We start from the raw sequence: 22,891 nt of genomic DNA, 5'->3' as shown, positions 1-22,891 counted from the left end.
AAAGGTCTAAATACTTTTTTTTAAAAAACAGTGGACCATGGTTCAGTAACTAATTATGTAAAATGGTCCACGTGTTGAAGGTGTTCCACTAAGCATATTAACCCCTTAAAAATCCAGGCTTGTTTCATCCTCAGGCTTTTTACACGGAAAACAATGCAAACTGCCTGAGTTATTCTAAAGTTATTCTGAAGGCCTTGTGGAGGGTTATTATCAATATTATTATTATTATCATTTTTTTGATACAGGTAAATGATACAGATAATTCACACTGTGAGATAAATACTGCTAGATTTTATGATATAAAAATGGGATATCAGTCATACTGATAATACACTCTGGTCAAAAGTTAAGAATCACCATGTAAAGGTTTGGAATCATTGATTTTAAAAATATTAAGCCGTTTTGTTGAAGGTACATGTACAAAATGATTATATTATGATATATTACACAACTTTATATGTTTCAGTTAATTAGTAGAAAGTAAAAATTAAGACATTCAGAATGATAACAGCGGAGATGATGATTCCATATTGACTGAGAAACTGTAAAACACTGAGAATGAAGTTATTCTAAAATTAACACCCAGACTGATGAACACTAGACTGATTGCATAATGACTGAGAAAGCCATATAACACTGAGAATGAAGTATTAACTAGAACATCTTTAAACACATTCTAGCTTATAATTCAGTGTAAGAGTTTAGAAATTATTATTGAATAAAATGTCACTTATTAATATGATTGTGATTCTAAATTTGTTTCCAGTGTTCTGTTACCCTCCAGTAAATTTTTTAAAAGAAACAATGCTGACAGCAAGAAAAACACTCCCCTGCACTGCACCCAACACACTATACACTTTCTGTGCAAATTTATTTGTCTTCTAAGAAAATTGCTTGCTTAGTAATTATGCTTTCAGCAGGTGCTGAGGTCTTGTTTTGGCATTTGGGCTTTGACCAAAATGAAAAAAAAAAAAAAACAGCCAAATTAATGTTGACATTTCTTTTTTTCCTTCTGTACTGAAATTGTATTGTAGTGGTATAAAGCTCACAATACATACCAAATTGTGAAATTTGTTTATTGTTACTTCTAGAGCCGGCACAATACCACTTTTTCCCCCAGTTCTGATATTGAAACCTTTAATATTGATTGATATTAAAGGATACCGATTTGATATTTATTCTAAGGTTTAAAATGATCTATTTTTAGTCATGCTCAAACTGCTCAAACACTACTACCTCACAGGAGTATCAGCTACCAACATCACATCACACAGTAAGACTGTGTGCTGTTTCAGAATAGATTTGTTACAGAACTGCATCAAATTCATTGTTCTTTTTTTTCCCCTCCAACATCCAGTCCAGCATTTTGGACCTGATACTGATACTTGGTTTCAGATTAGTGAGCTCTCTATTTACAACCTGTATATATGCATGCTGCTGCTGTCAGAACCTCATATCTCTGAAATTGTAACTTTACAAGAAAAAACAGTCTTTCTTAACTTTTCATGAAAGTGAGTGCAACAGAATTTTGTTCCAAAATAAATTTGTGAGCTTTTTATTGGTGTGATCATATTTACTTACAGTATAATAACATAGGAATAGATGTAGAGCTGCAAATTGTAGGTGTCAATTATAGTATGTTTTTAAGCGCTGTTTGTGAAATCATAGAATAATATAGTTCACAGCAGTCAATAAAGGCAAAGGCGATGAGGATGAAGCCTCACAGGCACACGGTAATTGAAAATAGTACCCGCATATTTATATTAGAGTTTAGTTGTGCTCTGCTTTTGTTTTAGTGAGTGTGGGTGGGTCAGTCATTGTGCCTTATGTTGTAGCAATCATGCATATTGTTCACACAAAGCTCCACTTTCTAGCCTTTTTCTCTTTCTTTTTCTCATTCTCTCTCCCTCTCTCCTCCACTCCCTGTCTCTCTCTCTCCACCAGACTGTGTTCAGTAATTATGTAGTCAGACAGTGTTTACAGAAGCAAGCACACTTTAATTTATTCACACACTTAGCAGTAATTTCCCTGCCTAATTTATGACCCTACCCCCCTTACCTAGAGACAGAGAGTGCATACGCTGCTCTATATCCAACTACATCACCACACACACACACCTCTTTCTCCCTCCCTCTCTCTCTCTCTCGCAAATGTCCTTTGTGAGGTTTTTTTTTTTTGCTTTCTTTTTTTTGGCCTCATTACTTTGTTATAATCTCCAACTGTAGATGTTTCCCACTCTCTCTCTCTCTCCCTCTGTCTCTCTCTCTCAGATTAGAATAGTAAATATTGTATTAGCTGTAATTGCTGGAATGTGTTATTCAGTGTGTGTGATTAGTGTTTTGTGCGTTGCAGTGTGTCGAACACCTCCACTATCATATTAGCAGCTTGAACTGTTTACCTGAAGGAGAAGAGCGACTGACAGCTCAAATCAGAGAGACAGGCTTAGTGCAGTTTCCAGTGGAGCAGGTGGACTTTAAAACCTTGGTCAGGAACTGCTGAAACAGCGCGATGGTCACTCCACAACTAACTTTACTGTGTCAGGCTTTTCACTACAGTACAAATCTTCATAGCCTGTATAGCAACATTGTAGGGGGATAAATCTGCAAGGTTTCGATTCACTTCCGATTCTTTAGAAAATGATTCAGCGCATCATCTCAAATTTCACCACAGTTCAATTATTATGCTTAAAAATACATCAAATACACAAATGATGACTGAAGGAACTGACGTAGTTCCAAGCACATGTAGTGATGTCCGTTACAGAAGCATGCTGGTTTTTATAGCAGTGTCATCTGAGTAGTTGAAAGTCACATTCGTTTGTGTGAAATTCATTTGATTTCTCTGGATTCCCTGAATCTTTTGATATTGATATTATGCACTGTCATAGTTGAAATACCCGAAATCCTTGGGTTGAGGCTCGTCAAAAATGTGTCTGCAAATAATCCAACAGTTTAAAAAACAACGTTCTTCAGTAAGCAAGGGTGCTTATTAAAGAACGTTGTTTTTAAACTGTTGAATTACTTGCAGACACATTTTTGACGAGCCTCAACCCATCCTTGCTCATAAAAGACTAGGCCTTTCCAGGAAGCTCCTTTTATACCCTTTTATGCATGATTGCATCACCGGTTTAGAGTGTTTTCCGATCATTTCACAGCGTTCTTAGTCGTATATTACCCCAACTGTTTGGATAGTGTTGCAGGCGTCAGTTACAGAATCAGGATATATTTACAAAAACAATAAAGTTTTAAAGTAAGGTGAAACTTACTGTTTTATTAATAAATCACTATTTTCAGTTTTTATTTGCATTTCAAATACTGTCCAAACTTTTTTGGAATTGAAGTTTGTATTTGTTTTGTATGTATGTGAAAGGTCACACTGTTAGAATAGAATGAATAGATTTTTTTTATTTATTTACTTATTTTTTAGCCATTTAGTCAAGCTGTCATTAGCATGGTGGCGAATTCATTGTCATTACCAAGCGGGCTAGTTTTGATTAACTGCAACCACATAGTCCCATTCAGTGCATAGTAAATGTAAACTCCAACCTGAAGTCGTAACTTGAAAAGGGTTTTTGCCAATGTTCTAGAAAACACGCCAAACTTCTTGACAGTTGCTACAAATGCCTTTGGGTGGGTGAAGCATGCATTAGTCAGTACACAGTAATTAAGGTCAATACTAGCCAGTAAGAAGTGTTTGTGAAGCTTCAGGCATCCATAGCGTTTTTCTAGTAGCCAGGAAACCCAGTGCTCAGTGAGGAGGCTAGCTGAGGATAAGTACCGCAGGACTAGTTCAGAGTTTACTGACAGGGCTTGGTGTTTTTGTGATATAGAAAGCCTCTGTTCTTTGGACTATAGATTGGCCTGCCAATTGCAGTGGGGTTTTAAGGGCCTTTCTCCGTGATCGCAGGCTGATGTGTGGATGTGGATGTGTGTGCCTGAGTGTGGGTGGCTGTTTGTTCTCTGTTTCTGCTCTTGTGTCTTGCTCAGTGTGAGGTTGAGGTGTGTGTCTGTGTGCATTATGCTGTTGTTTTGACTGCTTTATTTGGAGTGCTGTCTGTGCGTTTGTAGTCTGCACATGTGCCTACATGTGCTTTCTGCTTTTTTAGTTTAGAGGGTTGCTGAGAAAGAGAGAGTGTGTGTGTCTGAGGGAGTGTGTGTGTGTGTGTGTGTGTGTGTGTGGGTCTGTGTTTAATGCTCAGTGGTGGGTGGTACAGAGATGCTATTAGGTAACAGCCAATGACTCCAGGTGAACGAGAGATAGAGGGAAAAGAGCTAAAAATCTAGAAACATCCAAACATGAGGAAGGGTCTGAAAGAAAAAGAGCAAAATAAGGACAAGAGGAAACAGGTAGGCAGAACAAGCATTTTCAGTGCAGCCAAGTAAGGCAAATCTTTTAACATAATAGCTTATTGCAATATCAGAATGGAAATGAGGAATGGCGCAGTGTCATTAGCAAGATTCGCCTCCGTTTCCAGACAATTGACTGCACCCCAGCCCTCCCTTTAGCAAAGGTAAGAGGCTTTTTCATTTCAATCTACCACATCCAATAATGACCCAACCAGACAGTGCATAGAGCACAGTGCTGATTCTTTCATTCAGAACAGCTTAAAGAGGTCTACCTCAGGGTAGGCCTGTCATGATCATGAAACTGGCTGATCAGCTGTCTTGCTTCCTGGGTATCTTTATAGGTTGCTAATACTAGGTTATCCTGACATAAACTGGCATACTGCACTGTTGTGAGCACACACACACATCTGTAGTCAAGAAAAGCTTAGGATTTCCTCTTGAGAGGGTTAACTTCTGAGCAAGCAATACTTATTATTAGCATATATGGTTGATTATGTATTTTTCCCCAGAGCTGCAAGGCTTCTACAGCTAACAAACAAAGGTTTATAACTCAACAATTAGCACTGTATAAACTGCATCATATACTTGCCGTAAACAGATTTAAGTAATCACAGATGGACTTGCTCATGAACAGTTTCAGATGCTGCATAACATCTAAACATGCATCACAGTAGCAGCAGCTATTGAAGCCTGAATTTTGTCACCTTTTTCACACTATGACAATGTCATACTAAACACATACAAAACAAAAGTCAGACACCTCTTCATTTAAATTCCAGGCAAAATGGTCAAGTACAAGTAGTTGATTTTTTTCTTTATTACAGCTTCTGTTTGCTTTCAGTTTTTCAAAGAGATCTACACGGATATTTTTCCACACCTCCAAAGTTCAGTCTTACAAGTTGATTACATTTTCTGCTTCACATTCATTCAGTGATATGGTCTGGGCTCTGGAGTGGCTAGTCCATTGTTCTGAGAATGCCAACAGCTTCTTTGTTTGATTTATAAGTTTCCCATACCATCTTGGTTTGATTTACTAATTCTTTTTTTCTTTTCAGATCTGAAAGAAATATCTCCTGAAAAATGAATATCTTGTACTTAGTGGGCATTTTAACAGAGTGGCTGCACAGTAAAGTATATTTGGTATTACTCTGTGGATTGAGACAAATATGGCAGTTGTGTGCATTGTACACCAAGTGCATTGGTGACGTAAAGGTACAATTACTTGTTCCACCACATTACCGTTGTAGCCCCAGTGCAAAACTAAAGAAATGTGCATCAGACATGTCTTGGGTGATTGACTACATTTGGTGTGAAGCAGGAATTTAAGTGTAAATTTGATTTTTTGTTGGATCATTGCTTTAAAAGAAGTCATGCATTGGATATGTAGAGGAAAGAAACTGCTGGTTTGTCAGCCTGAGTAGAAGCTCCATGAGGCAATGCTAAGGGAGGGAAGACAGGTGTAGGAGAAAGAGAAAGGTGCAGGAGCATTCTATAGGGTGAGTGACCCAACGGATGTGAGGGGTGTGTGTGTGTGTGTGTCTGTGTGTGTGTGTGTGTGACAAAGAGAGTACAGTCCCTCTGCCCACCTGTGTACCAATACAGACCTGACCAGGGATTCAGCTCAGCGTACAAACAGCAACCATTGCTACGGCAGAGAGAGGGGGAGCGCCTTCATCAACACACACACACACGCATACGCACACACATTGTCTCTCTGAGGTCTCATTTCCCTCAGTGGCCAATTAACACTAATTAAAATCCATACAGGCCAAACGAACACCCGCTTTCCTCCCTTCTACTCAGACTAATCCTTTTTCTACCCTTCACTCATTCTCCCTCCCTCCATTCCCCTCTGGCTGTCTTTCTCACACACACACAATCACTCGTTTTTTCTATGTCTCATGTGTAAAATATGCATATTCTTAATACTTTTCCTAGTATGTTACTATTGGAAACAGGTTCCCCCCAAAAATAGTTCTCTCTAGAGGTCAAATCTGGCAAGGAACAGGAGGAGCAGCTAAAGAGACATTCATTGTGTTATTCGTTATGCTTCAGCGCTTAGTGGATCTGGCCATATTGCCATCGAACTGTCAATCAAACTCAGAAGAAAAGAAAATTTAAAGGGAAAGGAAGAATGAGAGAGGAGACAAAGTGAGGGGGAGAAAGCAGGACAAGAAGCATGGAAGTCAGGCACCTTTAAGCCTTTCACATGATAAAGTGTTCCGCCTCTCTTCTCCTCGTGTCTCCTTCGTTCTCCTCTGCTGCCTTTTTCAAATCAATGCACCTGCTCTGCGTCCGGGTCAGGGGGGCTGGGGTGGAGCGATGGATGGATGGATGGAAGGAGGAGGCAGACGGATGAGTGGAGAAGGGAGGCCCACATGCTGCCTGTTTTCTCCTGAGGCTTTGTGCTTCAGACCTGGGCCTCCCTTTGTGCTGGACAGCAGCTCTGCGCCTGCTCACCGCTCCGCTTCACTGAGCACCAAATGGGCTAACGGAAAAGCCAGGCTGCCCAAAGTTTTACTTCACTGTGTGTGTGTGTGTGGTGTGAGTGTGTGTGTGTGTGTGTGTGTGTGTGTGTATATATAATTAATTTCTATACGTGTACACACACATTTGGATGTAACAAGTTTTTGAAAAGACGTTAAATGAAAAACGCAGAAGTGTGGCCTCTAGCAGGGTCTTCACCACAAGGCACACACAGTCCAGTGCAGGTTTTATGCACTTAAAAAAATATATTTCAAATGTTATCTGGCCAGTAAACATTTATTTGCTCAATACAGTACTTGCGTTGTTCTTCTAACCAGTTCATATCAAGCATTTTTTTTTAAATGATACATTCTGTTCCGGGAAGAAGACATAGGTGTCTAGAAACAGTAGTCCCTAGCTTTGAACCAAGTCCACTCGTCATCTGTCTACACCAGGCATGACTTAATGCAATGCAAAGTAATTCTCATAGCCCACTATACCAATGTTAAACTGGCAAAAATATTCCTGGACAGAGACGATGCCTGTGGGAGGTGTAAACAATCCCCTGTCAATCATGTACACATGTTCAGGACGCACCCCCCGACTATCAAATCCCCACTATCCCTTGTTTGCCCCTTGAACCTAACCCTCTAATTCCTGTTCGGAATTCCTCCACAACCCTGTATCTCCGTTAAAAAGCAACTTGTTATTGCCTTTACTGCCTTACTAGTGAGATGGACCTTTCTCCTTAAAGGGAAGCATGCCACCCCTCCACATGATTTTTAGCTTACGTTAAGCTTGAAAAGTTGAGGTGCTCCTTGGGGGAACCCGTTACTCCTTCAGTGAAACTTGGGACCCTATTATTGAGTGTATTAATGATAACATTGTTTTGATTCAACAGAACAGTGAAACCTGAGGGCTTGTTTGGTGCATTGAGAGAGTTAACTTTGCATTAACTTTTATTTTTTCCGGTATTGTTTACTACGCTGTCTCTTTTTTCCACCCTCATGGGGTGGGTTTTGAGGGGGCTGGTGGGTGGAAGGATGTTGGGTTTTGAGTGGAGGGCGGGTGGATGGACAGACTGGGTCAATAGAAACAGTCCAAATTTACTTGGAAAAATATCTTCTTTCTTTTATTTTTTTATTCAAAGAAAGTTTTTCCTTCTTTTGTAAAATTCCAAAAACATTTTACTATTTTTGAGATGTTATACCAGCTGCAATAGTCAGAGACCACCCTTCATTTCATTAATTTATCGTAAAAAAAAATCTTTTTTTAGGAAATATTTCTGAGGAGACTGGATATAAGATAAGGTAATTGCACAAGGAAGTAAAAGGAAAATGAGTAAAAACATGAGTTTCCAAAACTGATAAAATAATAAATAAATAAAAATAAATGATATAGAGAAAATGGGAAAAATAGGACAACTGCACAAGACCTGGTGGACCACCAAAACTGTCACAAGCAGACAAACAGTACTTAAGTACTCATCTTTGAGAGAGAGGAGATAATTTCACTCCACTCTTGCTTCAGATCTGAAAAAATCCACAGATGTGTAATTTATTTATTTTTTTTACAGCTCCATACCGTTCTGTGGGTTAAAACCTGCAGGGTTGCACAAAGCAGGACTGTTCTTTTAATTTAAATGTTTTTTGTTTTAACAGAAATCACCAATAGTAGGTTTCATGTAGAATAAAACTTAAGTCTGGCCTGTGACCTGTTCTTGGCTTTGGGTGCAGTAACAAGTTAAAGCAGTGCTTTTAAATAAATTAATAATTCTCAAACCTGAGTGCACTTAATCAAGCCTCTGTGCGTGTGTGTGTGTGTGTGTGTGTGTGTGTGTGTGTGTGTGTGTGTGTAAGCAAAAGGGAGGAGAAGGGAGTGTGTTTGTTATGTGGATAAATTATGCACATGTTGGAGTTGAGGTGTGGCATGTAGAAGAGTGAGCAGCTCAGAGCGAGAGCAGAACAGCAGTAGTGAAGACCCTCAGGGCTCAGCCTTCTCTCACCTTACAATCACACAGACCTGGGACACACTGAAGAGAGGTATATGCTAATGGAGAAGCAGCATGAGGAACGACCACATGTGCTTTATTCTCTGTTTCTCTCAGACACACAGCACATTAGTCTACAGCCATTAAAAGCCACAGGGGATAGACTAAATAATGGAAACGCCGCGTGACAAAATGGTCTCATTTTGAAGTGACAAAATAGCAATTAACAAGCAATCTGCACATTTCTCTTAATGTTACCAATTACCAGTATGTTTTCTACTATAAAAAGCTATTTTGAAATTAGCACTTGTGTGTTTGCTTGTTTCTACAGCAACACGTTGCATCTAAGTGAGTTTGACAGACAAGATATATTTGATGACTGAATAAGAGGCTTTAAGTTGCAGTTAAAGTTTGATCTAAAACTAGATTAAATTTGAGGTCATGGTTAGTTTTGTGAAGGTTAGTGCTGGTTAGTAAATGAGCGTTCATTATGTTAAACATCTATACAGGAGTGTACAAATTAAATGCTGCCATATAGTGAGAAGCATCTTTTACAGTTTGTTCTTCAGGTCAAAGCGAAAGAGTATACAGAAGCCTCAACAACTAAATACAAGATCAAGTTTATCAGTATTTAGTGTGTCCACCCTTTGCGTCTATTACAGCTTCCATTCCTTTAGAAGACACTGTGTGTGTGTATAAATATCGCTGTTATTGGAACAAAACCTCCAAAATGGTAACTTTACAGGAGAAGGAAAAAACCTACTTTACTTTTAATTTAAGTCAGTGGACCCAGAATTTTTTCCAAGTCCTTTTGGGCTGTTTCGTCTGTTCCATTCATCATGAAAGATATATAAAAGATACAAGATAAAAGATATATAATGATATATATATCCTTGTTCTATATAAAGAGTTTTTGAAGAGTTTTTCTTTTTGTTTAACCCCTTTTGGGAATATATTTCCCATGAATTTCCCATAATGCCTTACTCAACAGGCATAGTCCTCATACTTTTATTACACACTCACACACACAGTAATGATGAAGCAGCATGTGAGAGAGTTCAGCAGTTCAGCTCTTTTACCCCCCTGGGCTTTTGTCCTTTAGCATGCTTTAACCTTTAGCTGCACCTGTGTCCATACACATATACTCTTTCCCCTCAGCATCTTTCTGCTCCCTCTCAGTCTCTCTCCTTCTCTCTCTCTCCCCCTGCTCCACACACATCCCCTCTTCATGTTCCTTTTCATTGCTGTGTACTTCACTCTCTCCTCCTTTTTTAGCCTTTACTTTAGCAGGTAAAGCTGCAGTCGGGATGTATTTTCCTGCACAAGCACACCCTGGGGGAACAGGAAGTGAGGTGACAGTGGCAGGTTGCAGACATGTTTCAGCACCGCTGGTGTAACTCAGGGTTAAGTGCCTTGCTTAAGGGCAAAACAGCAGCGGTCAGAAGAAGGCCAGGGACATGGGAACATGATTCTTCTAGTCAACATCGATTGGTGTCAAAAAAAAAATTTGAACAAACACCTTCTGGTTCCTGCTACAAAGTTCTTCCCCACAGAGCTGCTTCTGCTACTTCAGGCCATTTAATCATGTCCATGTGTTTTACATTATGTGGAGCTTCATTAAACACCAACAATTCTTTACACTTGTACATCTGATTTGTGGGCTGGTGACCTGTCCAGGGTGTATTCTGCCCTCCGCCCAATGACCGCTGGGATAGGCTCCAGCTCTCCCCCGCAACCCAGAAGGATAAGCAGCTTAGAAAATATGCACGAGTGTGTGTCTAATTTTCAGAATCACCAATTGAAAAGTTCTTTAAGTAAAGTTAACATGTTGAATGATTTACTTGAAACATAAATTCCATTCCCTGTAATCATGTTCCAAACAGTGCTCTTTATTTTCCATTTATTTAAGCCACCTCTTTAAACACGTGTCGCTGTCCTATCAAAACCTGCTACCCCCTTTTTTGTTGTTATGTTTTTTGTTTGTTTGTTGTTTTTTTAACACCAAAAACACTTCCGTTTACTTCAAGAGAAGTGGACCTATAGAAATTTCTTGTTTTCAAATCTTAATGTTCACTGATTTAAGAATTTTTTTCATTCTCCTGTAAAGTTGCCGTCTTGGAGGTTTTGGTAGCAACGATGTGTGATCTCTCAGTTGTTCTTTTAGGTTTTCATGTCTGTTCATTTCTTTATGTACTGAGTTGATGTTTGGGGGTCAAGCAGGTGAAAACACAGTGGAACACTCCAGGAAGCAAACACAACCAAACAGACCCTCATACATACTGACCAAGGAGAGAGAGAGAGGTAGTAGAAAAGAGAGGAGAGTGACAGGATGGTGGCTGCAGGGTCAGGGAAAAGAGAAAGAGAGATGAAAGAAAAGAGGAATGAAGGGAAGAGCGTGACTCAAGGGAGCGATTTCAGACAGAAAAGGAGAAATGGAGAGGGTGTTTAAGGACAACCAGACTCATATAAGAGGAGCTAAGGTACAAGATAGAAAGTGCTTCTGTTTTTGTGTGTGTGCGTGTGTGTGTGCGCGTGTGTGCGGGGAACAGCTGGTCAGTGGTTTAAAGTGGTGAAGTTGATGCAGAGATTAAGAGAAATAAAGGCCTCTATATCCTCTGTACCAGGGGTGTCAACTCAACCAGTAAAAGGGCCATATTAAAAATTTCATCAAATCTGTGGGCCAGAGAAAAAGTGTTCTTATTTCATTTTTAATTAATGTTGTGCTGTAACTAGCCATTGTTTATTCACAATATGCAAAAACCTCAACAGTAAAATACAGACACTTTTAGTAGACCTTAAAATATTACATGGACACTTGATATATTTAAAATTTAAATGTCCCCACGTGCTTGGTCTTTTAAACCTACCTATCTGCTTGAACTGGACACCTGGCATCCTTTCTTTGCTGCAAGTTCATTGAGACCTGGGCTCAATTGGGCTACAGTTAAGTGTTTATATTGGTTGAACTGCAGCTGAAATGCATTTTGGTAATATGACTGGTGTGGAATTCTGTAGAATTGAGGTGTAACCACTGTCCCATAGACTGTTGTTGGGGTAGGAGAGTCATAGCGCACATTATGTTGCAGTGCATGCTGGGGATTGTAGTGCAGCACACGTTGTGAAACAGGCTAATACGCATAGAAAATTCTAATACTTTTGCAGGCCGGATAGGATTATGTGGCAGGCTTGATCTGGCCTGCGGGCCTTGTGTTTGACACATGGACTCTATACCAACAGATTTGTTTAACAGATATTTCATTACAAGAGACAATGTTTCAGGTTAATTCAACTCAAAATTCTGGCTTTCTTAGTTTTCTCACTTTCTCTGTCTTTCAGAATGTTAATATGATTCAGAGTTAGGTGTGTTGGGTGGTATGTTTAACTCTGGTTTGAACATGTATGGATTTGGAATCGTGTCCTAGCATTTGTTTTGAAGTAAAACATGGGTTAGGTAAAGGTTTTCTAGCTGGCTAGTATGCAGTCGGAGTATAATATAGCTGAAATGATGTGCTTTTGAATATGATAAAGCACAATTTTCACAATACTTTAACAAATTAAGTAATTCTAAAAAAAACAAATGGTGGTGTCCCAAAACTACTTTTGAGCACTGTGTATTAAATTAAAAATAATGGTTGGTAACATATGATATTTTAAAACAAGGGCTATGTTTTTAGATATGACTGAAGCAGATTTACTAAACTGAAAAAATGTACAGTCTAAATACAATGAAATGAAATAAATGTTTCCTTTTTGGAAATCTGGCTTCTAGAGGGAACCATTTAATTGGAATATTTGATTTACATCATGTGAATGTTCTTTAAACCTTTAAAAGGTTCCTCACTCACACACTATATTAAAGCAAACTTAAATCGCATCTGATAGTGATATTTTGAAAATATTGTGATATTGAATTTTAGCAATACTGTGCAGTGTGTCAGAGAGCATGATTGTCCTCTCTGTCTCTCTCTCTCTCTCTCTGTCCCTCTCTAAATATATATATATATATATAAATATATATATATATATATATATATATATATAAATATATATATATATATATATATATATATCTGGATGGGGGGTGGGAGGTAGGGATGGTTGTCCCTCTCCCCATCACTAAATATGATGCTGATATAACAGAGCTGGCAGTTGGTGTTCTCTCAGACATATTGAGCTCTTCAGTGATATAGCATTAGCATTAGTTTGAAAAGATGCAGAGGTGCTTCTCATGTTTCAGTAGAACCACATGGTCATCTACACTCAGTGTGGTAACATGGTGTGATAGAGGAGAACTAGCTAACAAGTGGAATTGGACATGACTAAAATAGGGAGAAAATCTCACAAAACTCCAAAACAAACAAAAACTTAAATAAATACTTTGCAGCACTGTATGGTGGAATTGAGCAGAGAGAGAAAGAGACGGGGAGAGAGAGAGAGAAAGAGAGAGAGAGAGAGAGATATTTAATTCAGCTTTATTTCAAATTTATACAATTAAAATAAAATAAGAACTTGAAGACTAGATGAGAATCACCATCACCAGGAGAGAGAGAGAGAGACAGGAGTAAAAACAGGAACAAAGTTGGAAGTGGATGACCTGAGGGGAAAGAAGTCTAGACAGACTGAACGAACGCATGTGTGACTTTGTCTCCTAGAAAAGTGTGAAAAACTAGGAGATCTGTCATTTTTTATGTTCTCCTCTCTCTCCCTCCCTCCTCTTCAGTTTGTGTCCTGTCCTTGTTTTAATGTTGCTGAAAGCATGACTAGTACACTTGTTTGTTTAAGTTGTATCACTCTGGTGAGCAGTTAGAGAGAGAGGAGGAGGAATGGAAATGGAGAAGGTGCAGTAGTATTGATGAATTGAATTGATAAAATGATAACTTCAGGAGTAGGAGCAAACCTACTTTATTTTTAATGTAAGTCAATGGAACCAGACATTTTCCAAGTCATTTTGGGTCTTTTTCTTTTTTTGGTCCCTAAAAAAAATTATCATGTTACTTCCTCACTTCTCATCTCTCTCTCTCTCTCTTTCTCTGGGCTTTATAGGCACGATGTGTAATTAACATCTGTTGCCAAAGCACTGCTTTCTCTATTTCTCTCTCTCATTTTCTCAGTCTCTTTGTCTCTCTCTCTCTCTCTCTTTCTCTCTTTCTCTTTCTCTCTCTCTCTTTTTCTCTTTCTCTCTCTCTCTGTCTCTCTCTCTCTCTCTCGTCTGCCTCTCCCTCTCTCCTTGTTTATCTCTCTCTTTGTTTGTCTCTCTCTCTCTCTCTCTCTCTCTCTCTCTCTCTCTCTCTCTCTCTCTCTCCCCGCTTTCTCTTTCTTTCTTTCTCTCTGGGCTTTATAGGCACGATGTGTAATTAACATCTGTTGCCAAATCAATGAAGGGGACATGCAATAATAATGATATTATTGAAGAAAGAGAAATTAAAAATTATAAAAAGAAAAATAATAATAAGAAATAGAACTTTTGTGTATGGTGCCCCAGTCAGAATCTACCTGCACAAATATCTTTGTACATACACTACATGTAAGAATATGCACAGATCTCTGACAGATGCACGTCTCTGTCCAGTATATTATTCCCAAAGCATGAAAAGGCGGTGTTTTACAGTTAACTGTGGTTGTAGCTAACTCTCTCTCTCTCTCTCTCTCTCTCTCTCTCTCTCTCTCTTTCTTTCTCTCAGATGTGATTCACACCGTGGGGCCAATTGCTCATGGCTCTGTAGGCAAGAAAGAAAAAGAAGCGCTCAGTGACTGTTATTATAATTGTCTGCGCACAGCCACTGAGAACAAGCTCCGGACAGTGGTAAGAGGAAAACACTGTAAAATTCATGTACACACACATTTCTACACTTCTTCTCTAAACTGCTGCCCTTTACATTGTGTGAAGACATGATAGTAAATGGGACAATAGAAATGTCCTAGATTACTTACCTCTAGGGTTGGGCAATATGGCAAAATGGTAATATCACAATACTTAAAGATGTTGTGGTTTTTAGAGGTTTGATACATTGGAACTGAGACAAAAAAGCATAAATAGTGCCGTATAAAAATACTGTCAAAATTATGAATACAGGTTTTTCACATACTGAACTGAACTATATCCAGCTACGAAAGGCTAATTATGCTCACTTTGTAATGTAACATGCAGTTGGCCTGTTTGCTTTACGTGCAACATCCAAGATATGCTCTGATGTGAGGTAATTTAACAATGAACATCATTATATTGCCCTACTTGCTGCCCATTTGTATATGAATTTTAATATCCCCTCCTAGACTCGGCTTTGTCATTTTCCCTCAGGGGAATTTCTAAATGCATCTTGAGGCATGAGTTTCAGGCAGACATTGCCTGGAAATCACTGTGACCTGACACATTTCCCTTTTCAAATGTGACAAAATTGTGGACAAAGCTGTGTCTAAAGCCCTATTCGAGCTGGATTAGTTTTACCTGGGAACGTGCTGTCATCGGAGTAATTACAAGCTCTCTGATTTTACTCCAGTATGAATCTGCAGTGTCCATAGTCAGCTAAGTAGTAATTCCAAAGCGAATTACCTTCTGTAGCTCTATTTGAGCTGGATTAGTTTTACCAAAAGAGGGCCTGTAATTTAATTTGTGTGTGATTTGACCAATTCGTATGGAATAAAGGTAATTTTCCCAAATTACCCAATTGTGGGGTGATGCCAGTTATCATTGGCAATTTCAGATGATGGTGCATAATCATAGCGAACAGAAGGGTATATACACTGAACTGTTTTGGATTTCAGTAGTCCTGACCTAGAGGATTTAGGGATTGGGTCAAATCAAGCTGCATTTTATCTGTTAACTTTTTCTTCAGCTCACAAAAAATGAAAAAAATGGAGGCGCCATTTTCTGTTACCCAATTTTGTTATTACATTATTGTGATGTCGATTTGAACAGGACTGTTATTACTGAGGGAGCTCAGAGTTCAGTGAGTTGTAAGCCCTATTCAAGCTGGATTACTTTTATCTGGGGAGGTGCTGTAATTTGAGTGATTACTGACGAGATCCATGATTTTAATTCAGTACAAATCTGCTGTGTAATAATTCCGGAGTCGATTACCTTCTATAATTTGCTGAACCAAGTCTCCTCCCTCGTCCATTGTTTTTGTTTGTTTGTTTGTTTTTCTTGGTGGCATATATGGCATTTAGCTGCACATCATGTTATAGTTCAGAGGTGTGGCGCCTGTTACTTAATGTTGACGTTTCAATCTGGACTATTAGGAGGAATTTGGGGAAAGTACACAGATCCTTTATCCCGTTCTAATCGGCCAGCCAAGTCACACACACATTACATTACATTACTTCCTCTAGTAAAATTTAAAGGCAAAGGCGAGCGTGTTTTGATTGAAAAAAGTCCTCTGCTAAATCTCATCACATTTAGATTAACTGAAGTTAAGAATGTTTTTCGTTCTCCTTTAAAGTTACCATTTTGGAGATGCAAGGGTTTATAATCACAGCTATGATACACTGTACAGTAGAGGTGGGCAATATGATGATATTTTATCATCATAAACATAATGTAATATACTTTTCTGACCAACTGCATGTTTCATTACAAAGAGAGCATAATAAGACCTGTATATTTGGATTTAGTTCAGAGCAGTTTATGAAATGTCTAAAGAGCCTATATCCTGCTTTTGGTCTTGCATTTTAACTAATTTATATTGTATTTGTATTGGTGACGTTTATGCACCAGAAACAGTCATAATTCATTTTACATGAACATTTTCCAACCTCTCTTTATTTTTTAATTACATAGGCTGTTTTTGTAACTCTTTAAAATAGGTGAGGTATTCATAAATAACCTTTGTTCTGTTTGGGTGCCATGTATTTTGCTTTATTTAAAAAGTAGTCCAGACCGAAACACCCCTCAGAACTTCAGTGCGAATGAGTGGAGCTAAATTGCTGTAGCCTGAATAGGTGGATATGTAGATGACTTGGCTTTCATGACATCACAAAAGCAGTGAATTCAAACCACTCTGTACCCAGGGCTTCACACATTAACATGCTCATACTAACATATGGCGCACAATTGCGGGCATACATGTGCAAACACAGACAAACACACGAACAAACAATATGTACACCTGCTCTTCTCATCTTCGCCTTTGGTATGCCCCTCACTGCCACAGCTTTAGGGCTTTAACACCTTCAGAGCGCAGCCCTAAGCACATCATTCAGACACTGTTGCCGTAACAACCTTCCGCTGCTGCATATATCAGCATGTGTTCAAAGAAAAGCAGGCAGCAATCACACGAAAGAAAGTGCAGCGCTGCAGCTGAGCTCTGCTGTGTACGTTCTGTCCATTTATTTATTTAATCATAGAGCCACTGGGCAGGCCTTTCAAAAGGTCACTGTGTACTTATACACGATCACTGAAATTATTGGAAAAGTTAGAAAGGTTTTAAATGTGGCTGTGGTTGTGTTTGTGTGGCAGAGTGACCATTTTTATTTATAATACTTCCATCTAGCAGTAAGATTACTGGAATAGGAATTGTTATCTATTGTACTAATGCATTAATATCTTAGTTTATTTAAACAGAATGTCTATCATCAAATCCATATATTTTTAGAATTGATATTTTGTAGAAATAGATGCCCGAAGGAAATGCAACTAAGCAAATGCTTAACTTAATATGTAAATGTTGTTTAAGAGAAGCTTTTAATTATGTGAATTGCGTGTTTTAGCTGTAAGTGATGTGCACATGTTTAACACTGGGTGCGATTAAGATGTCTGACTGCTCTGAGCATTTAGCTGTGTTTGTACAGTTTGCGTGTGTTTTTTACTTGTTTAGTTTCATGTTTCTTAATGTGTGTGCATCTGTCTCTTTCTCTTTGATCTCTTTTTTTCAGGCTTTTCCCTGCATCTCCACTGGTGTGTATGGTGAGTGACAGAATTCCAGAGAGACTGCCTTCATGAACATATGAAGTGTTTCATGTTTCAGTTTAATGACATTTACTGTTTTTTCAAGCATTTCCTTCATTTTATACTAGCAATATTGTCCTGGTTTTTTTAGGGTGCGATTGGGTGCATACAGAGTTGCAGTTTATTTCTAGCTCCTTTAGTGTTCACAGTTGACATATTTGACATTGAACCAAAAGATGTAAACAAAAGCTATGTGGACAAAGACTGATTGGACAGATTTTATGATGCTGGAAAAATATCCAACAATCTTTCTGAACCGTGCCTGACTGAGCTTGTGAGTTTTATTTATGTCTTTATGCTTGATGTTATCATCTTGTCTTGTGATATTCTAAGGCAGTAAGCCACAAGAAGCTGCTTGTTACCTTGGTTTTCACACGGCGTGAAGTTGGGTGAAATCACTCAAACACTCAGCTTCAAGTGGCTCACTGTTTTTATAAAACAAACTCAAACTTTGTGCATTAATATATAATGTCACTGATTGTTACTGTGTTGATTTTCTAACAACTTTAAACAAGCTTCAGTCTCATTTTAAAATCCGGAATTATGATTATAAAACATGTAAACAGCATCAGAAATGTGTCTGTTGCGTGTGCCAAAGAAAGTATGAAAAGCAGACGGTTCATTCTGTGGTCCATTTAGATGTCTTTGGTCCGTTTTGCATTGCTAACTGCACCAGGCCCACTCACAGACATTTTTCCACAGTGGGGTCTGAAGGGAAATGTGAATTATACTTAATATATTTCACAAAATGTTGCAGACACATGTTTCAGAAAGAAGCAAACATATGTAATTTTTTTTTTTCCAAAGCAGCATAAAATATTTGTCTTGAAGGGGAATTCTACCAACTTTTCAAAGTTTCTGCATAATAAAACAAAATAGTCATTCAGAGTGGTTTGATGTGAAAAAGTCAGAACTGTTCACAGTTGTGGTGATAGGAATCAGACATCGGAAGAGTTTAATCTAAAAGCTACCTCATAGAAAGGTAGTTCATGAAATGGTTATGAATACGCTGCCTCTTGGAGTTTTACGACACTTTGAGAAGGTTTTGGCCTAAACTTGATTGTTTCCAGGTCATTCATGGCAAAGTGGTACATGCAGGGGATTGTAAGGCAAAATAATCCTCAAAGAAAACTTACCTCTTCAGATTTAGCCTATCTGAGCATTACATCTAAAACTCAGAAGACACATGTCGATTCACTGATTGTTTTGGATCGTAAATAAAATGTCTATCTGCACTGTAGGCATCATGACTCCTGGTTCCTGTCACCACCAGTGTATAGAAATTGTATAGATATTGTATAGACATCTGTAAATTTCTGTGCAATTAATTATTTGACACCAAACCACTCTGAATGACTGTTTACATCTCAACCAATAACTCTGTGAAATCTGTCCCTTTTAATGCCTGAGCAGGGATGTGAACCCCAATTTCCAGAGTAGGAAAGAAGGCCGTAGGACTTGCATAAATCCCTGTGAGATGCCGCTATTGCATCAGAGAGGGCACCCGAGAGTGATGAAGCTTGTGGAACCTGTGCTGAGCTCTATTCCAGGAGCAAAGCTGAGCCTCACTGAAGCGGATCTTGAAGAATAACTATATAAACCACAGTTATTATACATGCCAATCAAGTGGGCACTTACACAGTCTTAGGACAAAAGGACAGGGCAGTTGCACCGGTGTTCATTTTAATCTAACCCCACATGCCTGTGAACACTGCTTTATTTTATTAGAATAATTATTATTATTATTTGTTTTATTAGTTTGTTTCGTTATTTTCATTATAAAATAGATTTTTGTTTAGTCATGAACATGATTTTCGGTGGGTTTTATGTACTGGATATGTACATATGGCATGTAATGATGCGTGAGGCTATAATTGTAATATGACTCCTACATTTGTTCATAATGACCAGATATTTTGCATGACAGGACCACATTTCTTTCAGGAATAATAGCACTGTATATCTGTTGCAGTGCCATGTGGGATTATTTAGATTAAGAGAGGGATTAGATGCTCAGATTAAGAGATTAGGAGAGAGAGCATGTCAGGGGATTATAATCTCTACATGTCATGATTAAGGTCAGACACGACATTCCTCAAAAACGCACAGTTTGTTTTCTTTTTTCTCCCCAAAGAAAACCTCCATTAAAATGAGCATGAGAACACCTCCATATTACCATCCATAATGCACCGCATGTTTTGTTACTGTCAGATTAAAACCTCAAATTATTATTATAATTATTTTTTTCATTTTTTATTTTTTACACCATTTTAATGGCAGCTGCCATTTTTACATTTTGATGATTATGGGGAATGGGCTGATGGAAATGGTGCGAAATTGCCTTTTACATTAACTTCCATTCAAAGTTAAGAATTTTCTCCCCTTTTCCTACAAAGTTACTATGTTAGAGATGCAAAGTTTTGTTTTGACAGTGACAGTTTGTTTCTTCTTTTATCAAAGCATACATCTGTCATGATCATAAAATTTAGCTTACAATTAATTGCAGTATAAATATTTGCAGTTACAATCTATTTTTTTTTGTTCATTGTGTGCAACTGTTACAGTACTAATAAAGCCTAAAGTGGCCACATTAGCTGCATCCTAGCTGTCGATACTCAGTTGCCCCCACCTGACGACAGACACAAGTCAAATTCAAATAAACAAACATTACTCACCACTGCCCTCTAAAGGTGTTATAGCACCAGTCAGAAGTTGCGATCTGTGTTGTTTCCATAAGAACCTCACACTATTTGCGCAACCCATATAATAAAAACACAACCAATTCACGTTCTGTTTGTTGCAACGTGAAAATATGATTGTAAGCTAACAACAGGGCTCTCGCAATTATTACATAATGTGTGATGGCAATTATTTGAGCTGGTCACAGTTATTTCAGATAATCACAGTTATTATTTGTGAACTGGGTGTGTTTTCATTCATTGGATTCAAGCAAACACCAAAAAAAAAAAGCAAAATTGCATTTATTGAGCCACGTCATGGGACAAAAAACAAAGCTTCTGACTCAGTGCCGTAACACCTTTAGAGGGCAGTGGTGAGTAATGTTTGTTTCTTCGATGTTTGTTAACACTATTAGAAGACAGCAGTAATTAATGCTTGGTTATTTGAGTTCAAGCTGTGTCTTTCGTCAGTTGGGAGCTACTTCAGTATCAGTAGCTAGGAAGTAAGATAGTTAATCAACCAGTTTGGTCCCTTTTGGCTTTTACTTCAGTAGTTGCATAAAATGGGGAAAAAAAAGACAATTAAATTGTTTATTGTAATTCTTTATATGGAAATCAGCTAAAATTTCATGACCATGACAGGCCTGGCTTACAGCTGTTGAAAATAATTACAATCAGGTTAAGTAATTGCGATCAGGCTTTATACAGTGATTGTGACGGGCCTTTTAAAGCAAACGTGAATGTATGATGTCATCAGTGACATCTGTGTGTTTTGTGTGTGTTGAAGGATACCCACCTGAACAGGCAGTGGAAGTGGCTCTGGAGACGGTGAGAAAATACTTGGAGAAACACCATGCGCAGGTGTGTATGTGTGTGTAGGAGATACTCCCAGTTGGTGCTTTTTTAGCAGGTGCTGTTATTGTTTAGTGATGTTGTGATGGTGCTCACAAAGGGACCTTGTCTTTTCAGTCATGTCAACACATCTGTACACACACTCAATAAATAAAAAGGTGCACAATCTCTGCTTCAAGCACACAAACAAAGATAACTGTGTTTTAATGGGGCTCAAATTAGGACCTTATTCAAAATGTCAGTGTGACAGTATGTTGTGAATAAATTTATGGCAGTACCTGAATCATTAATTAGGGGTCTTAGATGTGTCTATATACACATATATACATATTTATGAATCTACTTTTACACTGGGCAGGTATGTGTGATAAAAACTGCTACTGCATTCAAATGTATGATGCTATAATGGACAAAATAACACAACAGCAGAGCAGCTGCCCTAAGCTGACATTTGAGTACTGCTGTTTTTTTTTTTTTGTTTTGTTTTGTTTTTTGCTTTTGGTTTTGTTTTTTGAGGAATACACTCTTGAAGGGGAATTCCAGCAAATTTCCAAACTTTATGCATAATTAAGGTCTAAAAAACAGGAGCAGTCAAATCACCCTAGCACTTCCCTGCACAGTGGATTACAAAGAGTATTGAGACATTTTAATGATGATTCCAAACCAAAGTTCAAAGGGACTGCATAGGGTATTGAACATGAGTCTATCACTTTGCAAGAAATTACAGGAAAATTTATCCATCAGTCACTGCATAGCTCTCGCTTCATGTTTGATGATGTTACAGGACGTTCTGACTGAAGGTATTTAACCAACTGCAGTTCCCTTAACTGACATCCTGTTCTCAGTATGAAGGGAATATGAGGGTACAGTTTGTGCACCTTGTGAAATGGAATACGGTTAAGTCTTTGAGCGTTTTGATGTGGAATGCCCCGGTATAGAGAAACTTGCTAGGTTAGGATTGTTCACCACTCTGATGATACAATGCCTGTAATGTTTAATGCCTCTAAAAGTTACCTCACAGAAAACTATTACATTAAATGGTTACAAATGTATTACCTGATGTCTGAGGAATTGTTTTACGATAGTTTTGAGATAAGCTTTTGCCCTAAAATATATTTTTTAAAAATACATTCAGGATGGAGAGGTACATGCAGAGCATTACAAGGCAAAATAGTACGCAAAATTACTTTTTTCTGATTTAACCATTATTGACATTACATATAAAAACTCAGACATTTGGTGGTTCACTGATCATTTTTGATAAAAAGGCGGTAAACATTGTAACACCTTGCTCCAGTCATCATTGTAGAGAGTCAGCAAGTTTCTCTACAGTGAGCCATTTCACATCAAATCACTCTGAATGAATATGTTTACGGGTTTTTTTTTAATTTCCCCTAATTTCCCCTATTTAGACATCTACATGTTCTTTGTAGCAATGCCATGGAAAAAACACTTTTGAACCTTTGAATTATTAATCCTTTTCGAAATATTAACGAAACTGTTGGAGCCTCTGAACTGAAGTTTCTTTAGGGAGGCAAAAATGTTTTTTCTCTGAAGAAAACAAATTCCAAAGAACGCCTTTCCAGAAAACCCTTTTTAGCACATTTATTTTTAA

At 38.1% G+C, this 22,891-nt stretch overlaps 1 protein-coding gene across 2 annotated transcripts in view; it reads left to right on the top strand.

Moving 5' to 3' along the window:
- macrod1 (mono-ADP ribosylhydrolase 1) overlaps positions 1-22,891 on the top strand; it is a 115,528-nt gene that overhangs the window by 86,691 nt on the left and 5,946 nt on the right. For both annotated transcript variants that reach the window (XM_036568464.1, XM_036568465.1), the window contains exons 6-8: positions 14,484-14,605; positions 17,674-17,704; positions 21,212-21,285. In XM_036568464.1, coding sequence (XP_036424357.1) covers positions 14,484-14,605; positions 17,674-17,704; positions 21,212-21,285 — 227 coding nt within the window. The remainder of the gene's footprint in view (positions 1-14,483; positions 14,606-17,673; positions 17,705-21,211; positions 21,286-22,891) is intronic.

The sequence above is a fragment of the Colossoma macropomum genome, unplaced genomic scaffold (genome assembly GCF_904425465.1).
Source record: "Colossoma macropomum unplaced genomic scaffold, Colossoma_macropomum, whole genome shotgun sequence".
Taxonomy (NCBI): Eukaryota; Metazoa; Chordata; class Actinopteri; order Characiformes; family Serrasalmidae; genus Colossoma; species Colossoma macropomum.
The sequence above is the reverse complement of the archived record's forward strand: the minus strand, read 5'-3'. Positions and strand labels throughout refer to the sequence as shown.